This window comes from Numenius arquata, chromosome 10 (assembly GCF_964106895.1).
Source record: "Numenius arquata chromosome 10, bNumArq3.hap1.1, whole genome shotgun sequence".
Lineage (NCBI taxonomy): Eukaryota > Metazoa > Chordata > Aves > Charadriiformes > Scolopacidae > Numenius > Numenius arquata.
The window spans coordinates 29,690,286-29,709,801 of NC_133585.1; the positions used below are offsets into that span (position 1 = coordinate 29,690,286).

Genomic DNA, 19,516 nt, shown 5'->3' on the forward strand with positions numbered 1-19,516 from the left:
TTTTAACGGGTTGTTAAATGAGTTGCAAAATTTGAAATTGAAAATTTGAATGCTGCAGTAGATGTCAGTCTCTTTTTATGATGCTACTTAATTGACAGAACAGGTTGCCCAGGGAAGCTGTGGATGCCCCATCCCTGGAAGTGTTCAAGGCCAGGCTGGATGGGGCTTTGAGCAACCTGCTCTAGTGGAGGTGTCCCTGCCCAGGGCAGGGGGGTTGGAACTCGATGATCTTTAAGGTCCCTTCCAACTCTAACCATTCTATGATTCTATATGCTTCTAACTGAATAGCTTATCAGTGAGACATAGAAAAACATTAAGCATTCAATTTTAATTTTTTTTTAAAATTCCCAAATAAGGTTTTAAGCTAAATGACCATACTGGTTTTGAATTTAGCACCTGCACTTTAATTTTTCTTGTACAGATTAATCCAGTCACCAGATAATCTAGAAAATGTTTTTCAGAAAATAACACTGTAGAATGGAATTTGTGTGTGCTTTTCTTGCTCATCAGCTACTCATTATCTTTTCGGTGAGAAACTCTGGTGCATCTGAAACACCTTAGATCCGCCCACAGTATTTCTGTTGATTATCTTGTGGTTGTCACTCCCTAAATGAGTCCCTTCCCAGATTAGGGGAGTTGTTTAATGTTAATGTCCTTTACATGTCAAGCTCCTCCAGGAAACTGTACCTTGCATGAGGTTGCATTGTTTCAGCTCTGAAATTCTTCATTAATGACCCCTTATTCAATACTTCCTCTTGTTCCTGTAAGAAATTTTTTTTTTCCTTGTACATCTACCTAGGAATAGAGTATCTGATGAACCCCATTAAGATGCATGTTCATAGATTCATGAAGATTGGTCCAGGATGGAAGGGACCTCCAAAGGTCATCTAATCCGACCTCCCCACAGTCAGCAGGGACACCCCCAACTAGACCAGGTTGCCCAGGGCCTCGTCGAGCTTCACCTTGAATATCTCAAGGGAAGGGGCCTCAACCACCTCCCTGGGCAACCTGTTCCAGTGTTCCACCACCCTCAGAGTAAAGAACTTTTTCCTCATATCCAATCTAAATCTCCCCTTCTCCAACTTAAAACCATTGCCCCTCGTCCTGTCACCGCAGGCCTTTGTAAACAGACTCTCCCCAGCCTTCCTGTAGGCCCCCCTCAGGTACTGGAAGGCCGCTATGAGGTCTTCCTGGAGCCTCCTCTTCTCCAGGCTGAACAACCCCAGCTCCCTCAGCCTGTCCTCGTAGCAGAGGTGCTCCAGCCCCCTGATCATTTTGGTGGCCCTCCTCTGTACCCTCTCTATCAGGTCCATGTCCTTTCTATATTGAGGGCTCCAGACCTGCACACAGTACTCCAGGGGAGGTCTGACCAGAGCAAAGTGGCAGAATCACCTCTCTGGATCTGCTGGCAACACTTCTTTTGATGCAGCCCAGGATGTGATTGACCTTCTGGGCTGCGAGAGCACATTGCCTGCTCATGTCCAGCTTCTCGTCCATCAGCACCCCCAAGTCCTTTTCCTCAGGGCTGCTTTCTAATACCTCATCCCCCAGTCTGTATTTATACCGAGGATTGTTTCGGCCCAGGTGCAGAACCCTGCACTTGCTTTTGTTGAACCTCATGAGGTTCATCTGGGCCCAGACTCTTTGTGAAAATAATAACAAGATCTCAATGTGTTTGCCGCTACAGGGGTATCACAATGAGGTTTTGGCTTGCTCTTCTCTGGGTGTTTTCAGGGTGTACAAGTTTCTGGCCTAGAGTTGGCTAGTTGACCTATTTGGGCGATGTCATGCACACCTTGTTCTCGCTGGGGTTGTGCTGCGTTCTGTGAGCTGCTCCTCCTGCATGACGCGCTTGCCATTAGGTGGTGCAGGAAAGGGAGGAAGCAGTGCGTTGTCTGAGAGAGAGGCACGTGCAAAGCCCTTCCATGAACTCCTAAGCTAAATGCTTTTAAATAGAGAAGAACACATCTGATTTAAGACCAGTTTGTTGTGGCAGTTAGAATGTTTTAAATGCTTCTTGCTTAAGAAGGGGAAATTAAAATTAGCATAAGGTGCACTTTAAGGAAGTCGCTAAATTCATTAAAGTCACCGCTTTTAAACCAGTGAGTAAATGGGCAAACTCAAATTTCTGACATCAGTTTAGATGTACTGTTCACTTCCTTCTGAGTATAGAAAGGAAAAGTCTTCTACTCACTTTATTTATTGTTAGATTAGTATTGCGGGGAAAAAAAAACACGTCCTATCGCTTAAGTGTTGCATTCGGTGGTAATATGATTGGGAGGGTCGGGAGGAGGAGTAAAGTAACATGCCAGCTTCAATAATTGAATTAAAATGGGTTTAAAATTGTAAAGCTGAATTATTTTTTTTACTTTATTTTTTTCAGATGAAAGAAGCTGATGAAAGCACAGGTTCTGGAGATGGCCCACTGAAATCAGTGCGCAAAAGAAGAGTACGAAAGGACTGAGTTACTTTGAGCTATATTTGTAGATCTAGATAATAGTAACTTCTGGGATGCCGCTTCAGTGGGCCTGACAGCATGCAAGTTCCTGAGATTTGAAGGAAAAAGGGGAACTCATAGCTCCTTAACCTCCTATTTTAATTCTCTAACCTCTTTTAACCCTCCCAAACTTCCTTGATTCCCTTTTTTAAAGGAGAAATACTATCTGTGAGAAGTTAGCTGATGTTTTGAATTCAGAGTAAAAGTGAAACTACAAGTTGGCCAACTGATTTTAAGGTGAAGATTCCTAGAAATTAGTATTAGTTGGAGATGAACTTACTCTAAATATTTTTTAAAAACATGAGTAAATTATAATATTTTTGCAGCTCTAGCACAAAATTAGCTGTTTACACTTTTCAGCTAAAAGAGGATGATAGTAAAGATGTAGCATCTATAGCAGTTCACGTTGCTGAGAGAAAAGGTTTTTTTTTTTCTGTGCGGAGCTAAATGCAATAATTGTTTTTGTAAGATGATTTTAGTGCTAGAAACAATTTCTATTGTAAGTTATTTATTTTAGTTCATCTTGTTAATGGGTGGTCACCTGTTCACTTTAGACATCGGTTACAGTAATTTATTTTTAAGAGATATTTTAAAATAGAATACTCATAGAACAAGTGGTAATTGATGTGACTTGTTTTACTTTTGAATGCAGGTATCAAATCTGCAGAAGTGAGATACAGATAACTTTTTCAAACTTTTACAGTTCTCATGTTCCAAGCCAGAGTGGTATAACCTCTGTTTATAGAGTACTTGCTAAGTGTACATTGCCTCCTAAAAATATTTAATAATTCTTGCTTAACATGAAATTTATTAATATAGATAAGAATTTTTGATGGATTAAGTTTTTTACAGATGTGAGTAACTGGGCATTCTCATAATATAGTTTAAATAAAATGCATATTGTAAAAGAAACTTTGTTTTGTTAAAGTTCAGCTGTATTTTAAAAGAAACAATAAAACTGCAGTCACCAGAAACCTCTTGCTGCCTATAATATTAGTAGGATGTAAAGTGCTACTAAAAGCAGTGATACATTAAATACAAGTAGAAATACGTTAATTCATAAGGTACCAACAGACTTCCTTGTGCCTGACAAGATGTTAGTTCATTTAAAGAAGAAGTATTTTCACAGCAAATCAGGTCAGCAAAGATTCCGCGGAAGTCTCTAACAAATGAATGCTTAATTAACCCTAATGAAGAAGCCAGTGTCTTGGAGTGCTTGTGTTGAAGCGTTCAAAAGTTAATTATATTGGACTATTTTGTGTTAACTACGTGGAAAGGTCTCTGTTTAGTTTTTAGCAGGTCGGGTTTGTTAGTATTTTTTTAAAATTAAATGTGAGTTCCCCCTTCTTTATTTAGGGTCCGCATGCAAAAGGCAAGAAGTGAAGACTCCAGATTCTTCCTCCTGCCTGTGACTTTCCAAGCAACAGGTAGAAGTTGTTACCAGTGCAGTATCTTGCCAGTAACAGCTACTGAGAGCTGTCAGGGAGCACTTTGGTACTCTTTTTGAATGAATATTGTCTGAGCCTGGTAAAAGTCCTTTAGAATTGTTACAGCATTTGGTTTTGGTTTGTTTGGGTTTTTTTGTTGTTTGTTTGGTGTGATATAGTTACTCCAGGGATCGGTCACCCCACAGGGGATGCTAGTCCTCCCTTATGGTTTTGAACTTAAGGGTCCCATAAAGTCTTGATCAATGCCCCATCAACATCTTTGCTTGTACCTCACTTCAGTAAATAAGGAGCTATTTATTATGGGTAAAATGGTCTTGTGAGGCCATGACTCAAAGGTGCTGTTTGCAGTAATACTGACTCTGCAAGGCCCATCTCACTTCAATACTGACTTAATGACTCCCATTACCTGGAACCTGGAGGTAGAAGACATCCATCTGCACATCAGCTTACTTGGATTTAGCCTTATGCTAGTAATTAGGGGAGAAATATCAGGGCTTTGTGGATTTCAGACTCTGGATCTAGAAAGCCAGAGGGAATCCCCTTTCATTGCAGCTTGATTCAGATTTCACCTGCAGTTCCTGCTCATAGTCCATTTATATCTGAACAGGTATTTCAGGAAAAATACTTGATCTTGTTATCATGGCTGCTGGAAAGTGCTTTGAAATTAACAAACTAATGGTAATCCAGTTCCGGGATGCCTGGCTATTGAGACTGTCAGTCATCTGTGGAACTCCAAGAGCATCAGAACTCCACAGCCTGCACTCCCACCAGCTACGTCGTAGCTTCATAAAAGCGGTCATACTGAGGATACCAGATCCCAGACTGAGAACTTTCATTATTCTGGGAAAGCTAAGTAGCACTGAGGCCCTTTTATTTAATTACAACTGAAGCTACTCCTCAGTTAGGTTTTACCTTCAGGAAGGTATGATGAAGTAATAATTCTGGTTTCTGTCTAACGGAGCGCTCATTACCTGTGTAGCAAAAGGTAAAGTCTCGTCTATTTTAACTTGGCTTAAAGTTCTCCCGGTGAAGAGGTGCAAGTTTCAGCTTTGACAGCACTCAATCCAGTCTACCAATCCTTTTCCTTTAGCCAGAAGAGAAAAGTATACAGGATTATAAGATTCATGGGTGAAAATACCAAGTGGGTCAGGAACTGGAAGCCTGCTGAAAATAAATTAATTAACCCAGGTTTAATCTTAATACTTGCTAATTACCTCTAGTTTTTCAGACACTTCAGCTTTGTAGAAACAATCAAGATGATGGCAAACCCGACTGCTTTTCCACCTTTTGACTACAAATAGTTATGAGATGGATTAGGGTTTACAAACGTTGAACCAAACTAATCGAGACAAATCAAAAGTTTTTATTTAGTGTAAAGTCAGAAATACAACATCTTTAAAATGTTCATAAGTTAAATGAAGGCCACAGTAGTGGGAGGTAAAATGGTCTATAGATGAAATGGCTACTATATACACACCGATGGATTAAAATATCACTATCCAATCTTACAATACGAAACCATGATTTTAAGATTACTTGATCTCGGGGAATTGCTGAAGTCTAACAAGCGCATGCTCTGTTACCACTTGATCTCCTACAGTGCAGATGGAGATGTGCGGTGACGTGGCTTTAAAGCTAGGATGGCTGTAATGCAATGCAGGCTTTAGAAGTCAAGTGCTTAGTGTGATTGTTTGTTTTTTTTTTCTTTTTAATGCTCAAACCTTGGACTAACCATGTGATCTACTCTACCTGCTAGCACTTCTTGGATGAATTTAGAGTTCCAGAGAGGCAGTAAAGTGAGAGCATAGTTCATAGATGAAAAAGAAATTTGGATGTTTACAGGACCCCATGACACAAATGGTATCAGCCATTTGTGCCTTGGTGGGTAAAACTTTTGTCATCATCGGGGTTTCTTGACTCAAACTTGTGAACAGCCCTCGAGACCGAACTATTAGTGCTTTCTTTGCTGACGCTCCAGTGAGCGCTGTACAGTCATCTTAAACAGGGAGAAACGGGAGCTCTCGCCTTTGGGAGGGAGAAACCTCGCAGTGCCAGCTGACGCTTGAGACTTGCTTCACTGCCAAGAAACCTGGGGTTTGAGAGGGATTTATTCTACTGTTACATCCAGTTCCTGCAGCTCTATTTTACGGAATTCATCACAGCAAGGTTGAAAGAGGTTCTTGAACTAGTGGTTACCTTTTGTTAAAATGTAAAGTACAATGGCTTCATCACTGAAGAGACAGAACTCACTTCTAGGTAACATCCATAAATAAGTCTGCAACACTGCTGTATGGCAAGATGAAACAGATGCAACTGAGTACTGCTGAAACTTACATTGTTTGTGTTTCAGCTTCTGCTCTCCCTTAATACTGATTACGTTAGACATGCCTCCTGCCTCTATAGGAAGTGCTCAGACCCGTCATCTGGGCTGAGCTCCTTCACGAAACCTGCTCACAAACAGCCAAGGAAGTAAAAAACAGGGCACCTTGACACTAGGCGTTACTCAGAGCAGCACAGATTGGCGAGGCAAAAGCCACCTTTGTTCCACTGCAGTCTTCTGCCTTAGATGTTTCTGTGCGGCGCCTCAAGAGGTACTTCACAAGCTCAGGCTCTGAGGCAGGAAAACAGTTGCTCTAAGGCCTGAAGCAAAGACAAGTTTGGCACTTCGGGAGGAAAATAAAAAGGTGGCGAGGAAAGACTTGTTCTCAGTTCCTCACTGCAGATTGTTCACAAGGAGCGTGAGGAACACTGACCACCTGTTTCTGTAAAGCTTATTCCTCAGGTTTTTGTAAATAAAACCTCTTCATCACACAACTGAGATACATCGTGATGCTGTGCCTGATCGTCCTCTGAGGAAACTGGAAAGTGAAAATGGTCTGAAGCATACATCTTACAAACTACAAACACTCTGATACTGCATCAGTTTGGTACTTCCCTGACGCAAGCTGCTTATCCTTGTCCCTCTTTCCTTACCCTCCCACTTCCCAAAAAATTGTAACTGGTTTTCTGTACGCATACCCTGCAAATAATGTCATGTGGTTATTACTTCATAGAAATTCTTAACTGGTTTATAGGTTTTTGTTTGAAGTTGCTTTGCAGAGCTACGGACAGAACTATATAGTAATCTAAATATATTGGAGGTGAAAAAGGTGATGGTATTAGACTTTGAATATTTTTATCAAATGGGGTTTCAACACAGTAGCTATTATTTTGCTAGTCAAGAATGCTACCCAAAGACCTCAAAGAGTGACAACAGACTTTTGTTTAACCTGACAAACAGAATCCAGTTTTTAACAAGATATGCCCATTTTAAAAACAAGTATGAAAGTTTAGTAAGTCTCTACACTACATTTGCACACTGCTTAATCTTAACAATACACAAACTTATGTCTCCTGTTCATGATAACGTTCTTAATTCTGTTTATCACCAAAGTTTATACTCTTCAGGTATCCGGTAAAGCCACAAACTAAGGTATTTTAGCTCATGTAGCCTATGCCAATTAAAACAAAAAAAGACAGCAGCAATACAACGACATCATCTGTAAGTCAACCCTTACTTCCTTTTGCTTTTTGTGTCAGTTGTTTGGAAAACACTAGACGCTGACATCAGATTTTCTATATACTGTCCGAGAACTTGGTTTTCTGATTTCAGTTTCAAGTTTTCTTCCTTAACAGCATCTACTCGTGCTGACAGATCTGTGAAGGTGATAGTATAAGAAAAATATTAGACACTATTGCATGCAATAATGAATATGTTCTATGTGCCTACATCGAACTATTCACACTTTTAATGCGGGAAACATTGGCGTAAGGTATTACCTTATAGAACACTGTGCTACTCACACGTTTTACCTGAAGCCCATTTTTCCTATATTATTTGTAGTATGGTACTGAGACAAACTTGTTATACAAACTTACTGTTAGTCTTTATACTTTTCTTGAATTTTTGAATTAAACTATTGCAAACTAAACTATTTGGAAACAAGGGTCAGCGACGAGCAGACTCAAAGATGTCAACTAATAAGCCTGGGAAAGTTAAACGTATGGCCCCTTCTGCTTGATGTGCGTTATGGGAGTTGAGCAAACATTATATTGCATAAAGAGGAAAAAAAATAATAGTTCTGAGATCTTGCTTAGGTACCTTCAACTGCATAAATGACATACTTCTGGACACTTTGACTAAGGTAGGGTAGAAGAGCGATGTTCTCTTCTTTTGCTTATGACTCTGCTTGTAAAAAATCTGATGGGTCAAGCTGCTAACCTTCAAGTGTGTGCTGCAGTTCCAAAACTTGATTAATAAGCCGTGTTTTCTCTTCTAATTCCACCTGATTCTCAGCCTCAACAGCTGCAATAAATCATACGAGTTTTAATGCAACCTCTGCAACAGCTGGAAATCATATTAAGTAGAAATAAATAACACTGAAGAACAAGAACGTTAAGAACTTATACCATCCATGTCGGAATTCATCATGGCAGGACGGGCTCTTTCCACTTTTGAAGAGAGTATTCCTGAGAGATGCTCTGCTTAAGGAGAAAAAAAACAGAGAGAGAGAAGGCCCAGGCAACCGTTAACAAAACTGCCTTTACGTTTGGATTTTTAGGTGCTTTTTTTCTAACCGGTGTTGAAAAGCCAGCACTGAAGCCTAAGCCAGAACAACATCTTCTTGACGTTCGTGGATTATCCTTGGCACGTAAACACCATTCTGCAAGTGACTCCGCTTCAGTCCACACAGACAGCTGATCCAGATCGCTCTCTCACGTATAACATAACCCTGCGTTTTGGAGGTGCGACTGGTGCCTTCTCGCCACCGATCTTTCTGGAACTGGCTATTAAAGCCCCCCCCACCCCCCCCATCGTCGTCGTCGTCCCCCCCCACCCGGCTGCTGTCACGGGCCTGCAGGACGCAGGGACGGCCCTGTCTGCTCCGGCTCCCCTCGCACCTCACCCGCCTCTCCCTGCCGCCCCACCTCCGCACCCCCGCCGCCAGGGACGGTGAACGGCAGCACCGCAGAGAGTTTCCGAGCAGGACCCTCCGGCAGCTCCGCCGCCCCCGGGGCCGGGCCCGCTGCCGCGAACTACAGCATCCTCCCCGAGGCCCGCCCTCCCCCGCCGCGCCGCCTCACCTGCCGCCGGCCCCGGCCCCGGCCCCGGCCCCGGCCCGCCCGCCGCTCTGCGCCTGCGCCGACCTCCCCCGGCCACGAGCCCTGCGCGCGCACCGGCCTGCGCTAGCCAATGGGCGGGGCGCCGGCGCGCGGCTGAGGGGGACGCTGAGGGTGGGCGGGAGGAGTGGTGACAGCCCCCGCCCGCCCCGCAGGCGGGTTTAATCCCCTTAAATCCCACCGAGTTGCGGGTAAAAAATAATGGAAGTAATTAGTAAGTACGCGATCAGATGAATTATCGGCTTTTTGCTGGTAAATTCGTTTCGCGCTGTTTTCCTAGGGCAGGTGTTTGGAGCCCGCAGCCCTGTCTCGTGTTCAGGCGAGGTTAAGAGCAGGCAGGTGTTCCCCAGTGACTAACTCCTTCAGGTTTAGGAAAGTTGGCAAAGCCTGAGGAACCTCTTTCTTCGCCGAAAGGGTTATTGAACATTGGAACAGGCTGCCCAGGTAAGTGGTGGAATCACCATAGAATGGTTAGAGTTGGAAGGCACCTTAAAGATCATCGAGTTCCAGCCCCCCTGCCATGGGCAGGGACACCTCCCACTGGACCAGGTTGCTCAAAGCCCCATCCAGCCTGGCCTTGAACACTTCCAGGGATGGGGCATCCACAACTTCCCTGGGCAACCTGTTCCAGTGCCTCACCCCCCTCACAGTAAAGAATTTCTTTCTGGTATCTAATCTATATCTCCCCTCTTCCAGTTTAAAACTGTTAGCCCTCGTCCTATTGCTACACTCACTGATAAGAGTCCCTCCCCATCTCCCCTGTAGGCTCCCTTTAGGTACTGGAAGGGGCTATAAGGTTTCCCCAGAGCCTTCTCTTCTCCAGGCTGAACAATCTCAACTATCTCAGCCTGTCTTCGTAGGAGAGGTGCTCCAGCCCTCTGATCATCATCCCTGGAGGCATTTAAAAGATGGGTAGATGTGGTGCTGAGGGACATGGTTTAGTGGTGGGTTTTGGCAGTGTCAGGTTAATGGTTGGGCTCAATGACCTTAAAGGTCCCTTCTAACCTCGGAGAAACCCAAGTGTGCCTGTGGGTGCAGGTAACCCTCTGGTGCATGGAGCTCTCAGAGAGAAGGCTCCCTGCCAAAGCCCAGCAGACTTCACCTGCTCTGGTTCAGCACTGCCTAAACCTGGCCACACTTCTTCCACTCCGGCAGATCGATAAGCCTTCTGCACAGCAGTGTCCAGGTTAAGAAACCTGTGATTTAGCACCTTGCTTCTGCATCTTACAGCATTAGAGATCACATCACACAGAAACCTAAGTAACTTTGCATAGTTGATCTCATCTAGTAGCTCAGTAGCTCCAGACCACCACTCCTCTTTCTGTGGTCTTTCCCTGGCTCCCCAGAGGGAATAACCCTTGCTGCACGGGGTGCTTGCTCCCTTTGGACCTCACAAGACAGTCTATGAGCTACAGTAAAGACAATATGCAGGACCTGAGCTAATTTTAGTGGCTTCATTGAAACGATTGCACTGCATAAATTGTAGTATCTTTATAGGTACTATGTTGTTTGAATCTTATGTTGCAGTGAATTATATTCATATCATATCCGTATGTTGCAGGAATATGTCCAGTTATAAATAAATAATTTGGTGCTGCAGAGATACTCAGGAAGATAAAGGCATTTGAGAAGTGTGCCCTCTACTGGATTTTTCAATACACTTCAGAAGGTATGTATTTCTGTTATCTACATCTTCTGTGTGCCTCCACAATATTATTAACATTGTATTAATACCTTTTTTAACCTCTCAATCACATAAATTCAGATTAGACTGAATGCTGTTCAAGTTATGAAAACATATTTTAGAGGCCTGCAGTCTGTTTGCACTGGAAAATGAGTCTGTTGATTTCAGTTCCGTTAGCTGTTTTACTTAAAAGTGCATCACCTTCTCTACAGAAGGCATTTTTAACCCAGTAATCCTCCTAAATTCTTGCAAGCAGTCCTCTCAGGTGGTAGCTGGGCTTTAGGAGCTTGTTAGTAACTCTCCTCGATTGCTGTTTTTAACATGACAGGTGCTTCTCACCTTGTTATGATCTTGCTTGCTGCCTTTGTTATGTGGCAAGCCTGGCAATCAACAGGTTCTCATAATTCTTTCTAGCAACACAGTCTCCAGCACTTCGATTAACAAGGAAAAAACGTGGCCAGAGTCTGCAGGTGGATACAGATGGATGGAGAGCTTGCTTACCTGGTGAAGAACTTGCTGTGTTTTATACTATAAGAGGAAGAAAAAAATTATGCAGGCAAGTCTTGGGGAAATGCACCTCTTTGCTGTAGAAATTCCACTTTGCTCGCTGCATTGTGTTTGCAGTTTGTTGTCTAAACTGTCCCAAAATGAGCAGTGGGGAAACCCTTCACATTAAGTTATGGGACAGAATGGAATCCGGACATATTAGCTGCTTTGCTGTCGTAGTCAAACCGGAGTAGTAATTCCAAGAGTTGGTGGTTTATCTATTGTTTCCATTTTTTGTATGTATACTGTTGAGGGGTTCATTCTACTTTGTACGGTTGTGGTTTCTGGCTGTATTTTCTTTTAATTCTTAACTTTGAAATTTAAGCTTGAGCATCAGGCTGAAACTCCTTTTCAGAAGTTAACCCGTGTGAGAGGTTTTTGGATTTCCTTTAGAGAAAATTGTCTTTATCTGAGCCTCCACTGTTAGCTTGGCAGAGGGGTTGTCAGCAGGGAACAGGTGGTGTCTTCAGTCTACATAGTGCTGTGTGTTACTAGATTAGTGTTAAAGAGTGGCACAGATGCTTCCTTAGGTTTGTACTGCAGTACACTCAGACATACTGAGTGTCACACAATGCGTCTTCCTACTGTAAGTGCTTAATATGAATCCCTTTACCCAAGTATCTGAAATTGCGCAAAGTTGGTCCGTGCTCTGGGGCCCCAATGCTTAGAAACTGTTTGTGTGTGACCTGGCTATGGACCGCACAGACTAAGGATGAAGACCGCTGGATTGATGCTGCTGGGGGCAAATTCCACACAGGGAGAACACCTAGCTCATCTTGCTTTCCCTTAAAAAGATTCGCCTTCCTAACCCTCCCTTTATTTTCCAGTGCAAAGAAGTCAACCCCAGGATTCTAAATATCTGATGCATTACCAGATTTAAACAAACAAACAAACAAAAAGCCAAACCCAACACACCAGAGAAAAAAGCCCACAGCCCGAAGTATTTTTTATGAGAAATTAACGAAACCAGCAGGAGCTTAGAATATCACGACTTACCTATTTGCTTTTCAAATTCCTTACCTTACCTGTCTTGCATTGGGTAATATATCATCAATTAAACTTGTTGTGCACTTTAAATTTGAAGCTTTAGGGATTTGGGTTATATCCCAAACAATAAGGTTTCTTTTATAATGCCGAATGTGTCCCAGGGAAGGCATACCTATGCGTGTGTGTAGGGTACCAGTAGTACCTTACATTTCAGGGGTGTGCTTTGTGTCCCCTTTTACTGGAGGAGGCCAATTCAAGCCCTTGTATAAAAATTGTTGCTTTTATCAGCCTGTCGTGTTTTGTTAACTCTTGCGTTAGAAAGTGTCTTTTCTTTGTTCTTTAGGTTGTTAGCAGGGAAAGTCTTGGGTGGGAGCTGTTCCTAGGAGAACCTGAAACAATCCTTCTGCAGGGATCTGGCAGCATTTGCTTCTCTGTGGTTTCCCCACTCACTGGGAGGGGTAAAATTAATGGGGTAATTACTACTTACATGTAAATGTGAGCAAATCGGTCAAGTTCACTATGTGGCTGGTTACTTTGAGTCTTTGGAATACGCAGCACAAGGCTAAGAGGCTGGGCACAACCTGCGTTCACAGAGCTTTTTTTTAGTTTTGTTTACAAACCTACTGCTCCCTACTTTAGAGAACGTATACCTTATCAAGAAAATTAAATAATATTCACAAATGCTGGAAGTTAATTGCTTTTTCCTGGGGAGCAGCATAACAACTCTGCAATTTAAAAGAAGAAATAAGAGGATTCTATTTGTTGCTAGAAATGCTTGGACACTGCCCTAAGTAATGTTCCACTGTTTGGTTTATTAAACTGTTTTTACACGACAAACTAGATTAGTCGCTTCAGGTAAGTGGATTTTCTGACTGAAGAGTTACAAAGAGAGCTTGTAATTTTTTGCAGCGTGTCAGAGATCCTGAAGTCAAAACTTGACTTGGATGTAACTAAGAACAGGTGCTAATTCCTTTCTTTCTTACTAATTCATTCTATATTTTCTAAGGCATTTGGTTAAAGCAGAGGAGGGATTCATAATATTGTCATGTATATTAAATGTATAGGAACACATTTTACTTTAAAAATGCAGTTATCTATACTTGTATCCTAAGTTCCAATTAAGCTTTCCTAAAACTAGCTGACGTTGCTGGCAAAAGGAATTAATTTATTCAGCTTCACTGAAAGAGCGTTTTTTGCTTAAAATAGCAACAGTCTCCCTGGGATATAAAGACTCCTTAATAGTTTATCTGAATGCATATATGTATACAGTTACAAAACTACAGGAGCTAATTTTGTTGCTCTGGACTTAAATTCTAATGACAAAAGTTTTCAGATGTTTTATTTCTCGAACTCTGATGTACATCCTGTTTTTTCCATGGTACACAGTACAAACCAACAAGCCTTTCACTTCCTTTTTGGCAATGTTACAGGCGCTAGAGGCGCCTGCGTAAGCTCACTGATGACAGAGGGTTCACTGTTCACCACTAGAATAGAAATATATTCTCCTTTTCACTGACAGAAGAAGGTATTGTACATATTTCTGAGATGAGTTTGCTATTTGAACTGTACTGTTTTCTCCTTTAACTAATTATTGCCACAAAGAAAAAGACAAAAAGGAACACAAATGGCTTAATTCTTTTTCCTTGCCATGCTAACTCACAAGACGCTTTACATCAGATCTTCATCATTCTGTTTCTCTGTGGATATGACAGACTCTGAGAAGTTTTTTTTTCAAGTAATGTTGCTTTACACCAGAATTCTTTGCAATTCTTGTTACTCCTTCCAAGTAACCTCAAAAGGCTTTTGTAGCCTTGTGCACATCCTTGCGTAAATTTACAATTAAAGGCTTCTCTCAAATGCAGAATTTGAATAGTTCTTTGCACTTTTTTCAACCAAATCAAACAAAACAAGCAGCTATTTTGGCTTACATTGGTCTGACTGTTGTTTGTGTCCTTACTTATTGTGCGTGTTTTGGTGCCTTGGGTCCTGAATGAGAATGGGGCGTCATCAGATGACTTAACCTGTGAGCATACAGTTGGGGAAAAAAATCCAGTCTCTTTAGAAAGTCTACAAAAACCAAGTCATATCTTCTCTTTAACTCTAAAGAGGCCTGCCTTCTAACATAACTGTGTCCTATCTTTTGCAAGATTGTGCAGGAGTGCAAATGTTCTCATTTCTACTCTGACTCCACAAAAATGCCTTTTTAAATAGACTGAGCAAGTGAGCTCTTTGCAGCTTTAAGGTGTGAATACCAACATATATGACATAACATTGGCCTGTTAGCAGTTCGATTCTCCTTGTAATCATCAGCTGTAGGTTTGCCACTAAATTTTGTAGACGGACTTTTTAGCAAGATTCTGTAAAGTTTTACTAATAACTTAACAAGATGAAAAACTCTTCTCCGTTTCTGTAAGTTAGACCTAAAAATTTAGAGGTTTGTATCTGCTTTTTAAAAGGAGGGGTTTATGAGAGAAATGTAGTCCTTAATGTTGGCTTTTTGGAAAGTGTATTAGAAAAAAGAGTAAGAGAATTTCTAGGTTCTTTACAATGAAGAAAGAGCGCCTTGATTTACTAATAGAGCATTGATCAGAAGAACAATACAGAAGTCTTTGCAGCTGTTAGGCATCATCTCACTGATTTGTTTAATTTTTGTTTAATTTCCTCTGCATTTGTGTTTGAGTGGGTAATTTTGAGAGAATTTTGTCAATTGCTGAGTTTCTAAATGAAAAGGTATTTCTTTCATTAAAGGTGAAAATATTTTCACGAATGCTTTCCTTGATTTCATACACTTCTGATATTGCTATTAAAATACTTACCAAGAAGTTTCTATCTTGCTACCATTTTGTGTTCATCTTGATTTACATGGAAGTGATCTATTTTTAATAGCTGTATAATTAACAAATAGAGAAATGCTGCTGTTTTGAAAGAGCCACAGCTATTAAATATTCATTCATTGTGCTCAGTTGATCAGGCTCAGTAACCCCTGTTGCTTTACCACAATGGCTTTTCACTGTACTAAAGAAACTTTGATATGAAGGCTATATTCTGATTATGCTTTAGATCAGACATACGTATACCATGTTGTTCTACTCCTCTGTTTAGTATCTTTTCCAATACATTTTAAGAAATGAGGGGAAAGCTTTATGCAATTACGAACGTACTAGAGTTCATTAAAACTACTGCATTTTTGTGATCCTACTTAAAATTTAATTATGGGATACTTGCTTCTAAAACATCAGGTCATCCTCAGGCAAAGTCCACTTATGATCTGTCTAGTTTCCTTATTCCTCACATGAACTTGCTGTTATCCATCCTAAGGAATCTTTTTCTCTCTCACCATGTAAAACTTTTCTGTTATGCTCCCTGCTCTTCTGGAATTGATGTTCTCCAGCGTTACAGTTACAGCTATAAGGCCCGTTCTGTTTGTTAGCTTCTGTGCTCGAGTTACTGTAATTAGTCTTAACTTCAACTGGGAGAGATAAGGAAGACTGTTTCCTACAAAGTATATGATAGTCTCTTCCTGTTATAGGTTAGGATTTTTCTTATACCTTTCTCTTTAGCCTCCAGTGTTGCCCTCCAGCAGAAGAAATGGACCATATCATGTTCACTATGAATTTTACTGTATTCTCCCTCTATGCCTTCAAGTTAAAAGCTTGCCTGAAGATGTCATTTATTTTCAGTTACTCTGAATGTCTGTCTCTACTTCTGAGTGGCTGTCCCCAGATCTTCACTACTAGGGAAAAAGCTATGATATTGGTTGCGGATCTTGTATAAAGAAGTCTTGTTTATGGTCCTCTTCGAGTTGTGAACATGAGCTTTCTCTGACCTTGGGTGTGTTACTGCAGTCAAGAGTGCAGTAAATATGAAGTGCTCATTTTCTGAGGTGCAGTAGAGTCTTAATTTACACTGTTGCTGAGCAGCTACTTTTATATCGGTGACATCTGTCAGGGCTTGGCATTGGCGAGTATACTTTGGTATCTAGTGTCAGTTGCTGCTTGAATGTGAGCGCTTTTAACTTTGTGCCTCTGTTTTCTCATGTGTATTAACATTTTCCAAGCTGCAAGGCTGCTGAGGTTAGAGTAGTAAAGGAGGCTAGCAGGTATTTGCCTTCTAAAGAAAGCAACTTGACATCTTCCAAAAGACTAAACAAGCAAAATGGCAAAAATACCCATCCAGTATTGTGGAGTCATCCCTAATTCAGCTACTTTCGGATGCCTTGCAAAGGCTAGACAATCTTGCCACTGTGTGGCCGCCCCTCATCTGTTCTTGCCATGGTATCAGCTGTGCAGCCAGTCATGAAACAGGGTCATAGGATACCTTTTCTGTACTGTTCTACACCTTGCTACAGGGAAAGAGCGAGATTCAGTGTCAGGAGAACCCTCCATTACTGCACAACTTGGGCCAAGGTCTGCCAATTTTATCTTATTGTAAATAGTTCGGGTCAACCACATCTTGATGTGATTAGGCTATATGCTAATGAATGAAGAGCACTCAAACATCCAGTTCGGCACCATCACGCTAATATGAAATTCCTATAAAATTGTGTTCTAAAAATAAGATCAACTCCATGTGGGGTTTTTTTACATAGGAGGTAAAGATAGTATGTACAATAACATTCTTTACTTAAAAAAAAAAAAAAAAAAAAGAGGGAGGGGGAATAGGACTTGTGTAATTCATTAATAAGCAATCCAGGTTCCTAGCTAGTGTAAATAAGCATGGCTATACGGCAGCCGTGCCGACATGATCAAGTTGGTACTCTAGCTACACCTTTCTATAAATAATTTATTGTCAATTTGTATTAACTCACTTAATTTTTCCCATACATAGAACTAGCCTACTTCCCATTCCAAATGTTTTTTTTATTCCATAAGCTAGAAGGGGGAGGGGAGTGGGCAGCGGGGAGGGAAGGGGGGAAGAAGCCAGTCTTTGCTTCTGTAGTTTCTTTTAAAACAATTAAATGCTTAATAGTGGGGATTAAAATAGATCAGCTTATTTCCATTACCAATTAATTTGCATCACTTCATGTGAGCTCTCACTAGAATATGTCAAAGAGATTATTGTTCCATATTCAGGAGGAAAGGCCAGCATTATCTGTATTGTCTTGATAGTAGTAACTACTGAATTAACATTTCTGTAACCTTTTCTTTCTAAACAGTGACAGACTATGTGTGCTCAGATGATGAATGTATATTCCCATATGCTATTATGTTAAAACTGTGGTAGCTTCCATACCCCCAAAATCCCAATTCCTCACTAATCACAAGGTTTATTCAACTATACGACTAGAAAAGTTACTTGAGGGCATTCGCTAAAAATACATTATACCTGGTAATCGGGATCTACGGATTCGTGTGCTCACCCAGTGCTATTATTCAGCCTGTGGAATTTTTATTCTATCAGTAGATTACTGTAGTTTCTTACCTGAATCATCTGCCAAAGAAATGTTGGTGAAAGTGCCATCTTCCTCATCCAGAGGTAACTCCATTTTCCTTCCTTTTTTCAAAGTTTTTGAGACGTGCATTAGGCATGGCAGTTGTCAGCCATTTTTCAGTGTGCATGTGACTTCTCTGGTTAAATCTTTAATGAGTCCAACACATAGGTGTTATTGGATACTGTTGGCAACTACCCACGTCTTACTCAGTGCGGTATCTCATCTGAACCTTGAGCTCTGTTCCGGAAATTGTTAAGCTAGAAGGTTTTTGAGTTCTAACTGCTTTGTCAGATACGTGCTGAGCAAACACTGTTATTGCAGGCTCTTTCTGTGAAGGAGCTGTGTATTCACCCTAGTTGTGTTTTTTTGTTGTTCTTGATTTTCTCTAGGGCTGTGTATGATTTTTTTTGTTGGAGGTTTTTTTTTGATAGAGAAAAGAGGGAAAAAAACTTAAAGTGTTCAAAAGATGTTACTTGCAGCCCAAGCAAATGCAATGGACAGATTTGGGAGCGGCAAAGTTAAAATCCTTCGAATACTTAGGAATGTGAGTAATTTTACTTACATGAACAGTTGCATCAAAACCAATCAGGTAATGTGAACAAGTGAAGCTGTATAAGTGAGCACGTGACATTCTGTGGTAGCAGATGGGCAGAAGGAAGAGAAATCGAGTTCAAAGAAAACCCCACTTTAGTCTTCTTGTTTTGCTTCTTAAAGAAAAATTGACATAGTTTGAACATATGAACTAGAAATTCACTTCAAACTTATTATGAATTTAAAAGTATAAATAATTAAAGACAGTGAATAGTGGAACTACTTCATTTTCAGGGGATTGCATGTTCAGAATCTACCCATCTTTTAATTTTTTTAATTTGTATTCAAAAAAAGGCTGTAAGTTCAGAATGTTGTCAAATAGTTTTGTTCTTAATTGTAATTGGGAACGTTTCTGAAGTCTCACTAAAAATTAAATCTTAGTTTTACGAAGCACTGTCCAAGTAAAGAATGAGATAGTTTTCAGAATTTACAGTTTGCTTTTCACACTTTTGACGTAATCTTGATTTGGACTCTGGTGACAGCTTATATATACAAAGGTAAATGCATGTAATTTGGCAGTACAAAGGGCCAAAGACACTAAGCATTGGAATTGGTGCAGCTTACAGAAATGATAAATGTAATGCTGCTATTTAGTTTTTTCTTCTGATTCTTTAACTGCTTCATTTTTATTTTAGCTTTTCTGTCAGTGTCAGTGAAGTTACTGACAACTGCCTTCAGAGATTACTGAAAACCAAGCACATCTTGCATTTTCAGAATTGTGTTGAGAGTTACTCATTTGTGCTTCACATTGATCAGAACCAGTTCAAAATTCACCTTATTGGTCTTGAGTAGTCTCTGTAAAGAGACCTACTGGTTTCATTACAAATCCTTGAACATCACAAGGGAGGTCTGGATCAGTTGTTTCTTTTTTTTTCTTCTTTCAGTGATGCAACAGCATGTTTCAAAGCTCTCATGATGATGATAATAATAAAGTTAGAAAACATTTTGATCTTTTGTCTTTATTACGTCTTTTATTGTTCTCAGACATGTTACGCAAGCGGAAGCATTTCAAAGTCTCAGTTTGGAAGGGCAGATCCTAAAAACACATGCAATTATATAATCTGTTACCTCTGAATTTTATAAAATCATACGCCTGTGGAACCAAGGGTTTTATCTTGTCTGAACTGTGTAGCCCTCATCTAAAAGCTTTAATTAACTTTTCTTGCCTGTGT

At 40.8% G+C, this 19,516-nt stretch overlaps 2 protein-coding genes across 6 annotated transcripts in view; one reads left to right on the plus strand and one right to left on the minus strand.

Moving 5' to 3' along the window:
* Nucleotides 1-2,464, plus strand: part of CLGN (calmegin) — a 28,883-nt gene extending 26,419 nt beyond the window's left edge. For both annotated transcript variants that reach the window (XM_074154627.1, XM_074154628.1), the window contains one exon: nt 2,384-2,464. In XM_074154627.1, the coding sequence (XP_074010728.1) occupies nt 2,384-2,464 (81 nt within the window). The remainder of the gene's footprint in view (nt 1-2,383) is intronic.
* Nucleotides 2,465-5,289: 2,825 nt separating this feature from the next.
* Nucleotides 5,290-17,891, minus strand: SCOC (short coiled-coil protein). Of its 4 annotated transcripts, none has more exons than XM_074154580.1 (4): nt 17,744-17,891; nt 8,395-8,466; nt 8,207-8,290; nt 5,290-7,641 (listed from the first exon to the last, which is right to left on the minus strand). In XM_074154580.1, exons 1-4 carry the CDS (start codon nt 17,841-17,843, stop codon nt 7,499-7,501), a joined length of 399 nt encoding a protein of 132 aa, XP_074010681.1. In that variant the 5' UTR covers nt 17,844-17,891; the 3' UTR covers nt 5,290-7,498. The 4 variants fall into 4 exon arrangements, with proteins under 4 accessions (XP_074010681.1, XP_074010680.1, XP_074010682.1 ...); XM_074154579.1 differs by having other exon boundaries at nt 8,395-8,469; nt 17,744-17,807; XM_074154581.1 differs by lacking the exon at nt 17,744-17,891 and adding an exon at nt 8,914-9,068.
* Nucleotides 17,892-19,516: the final 1,625 nt, after the last annotated feature.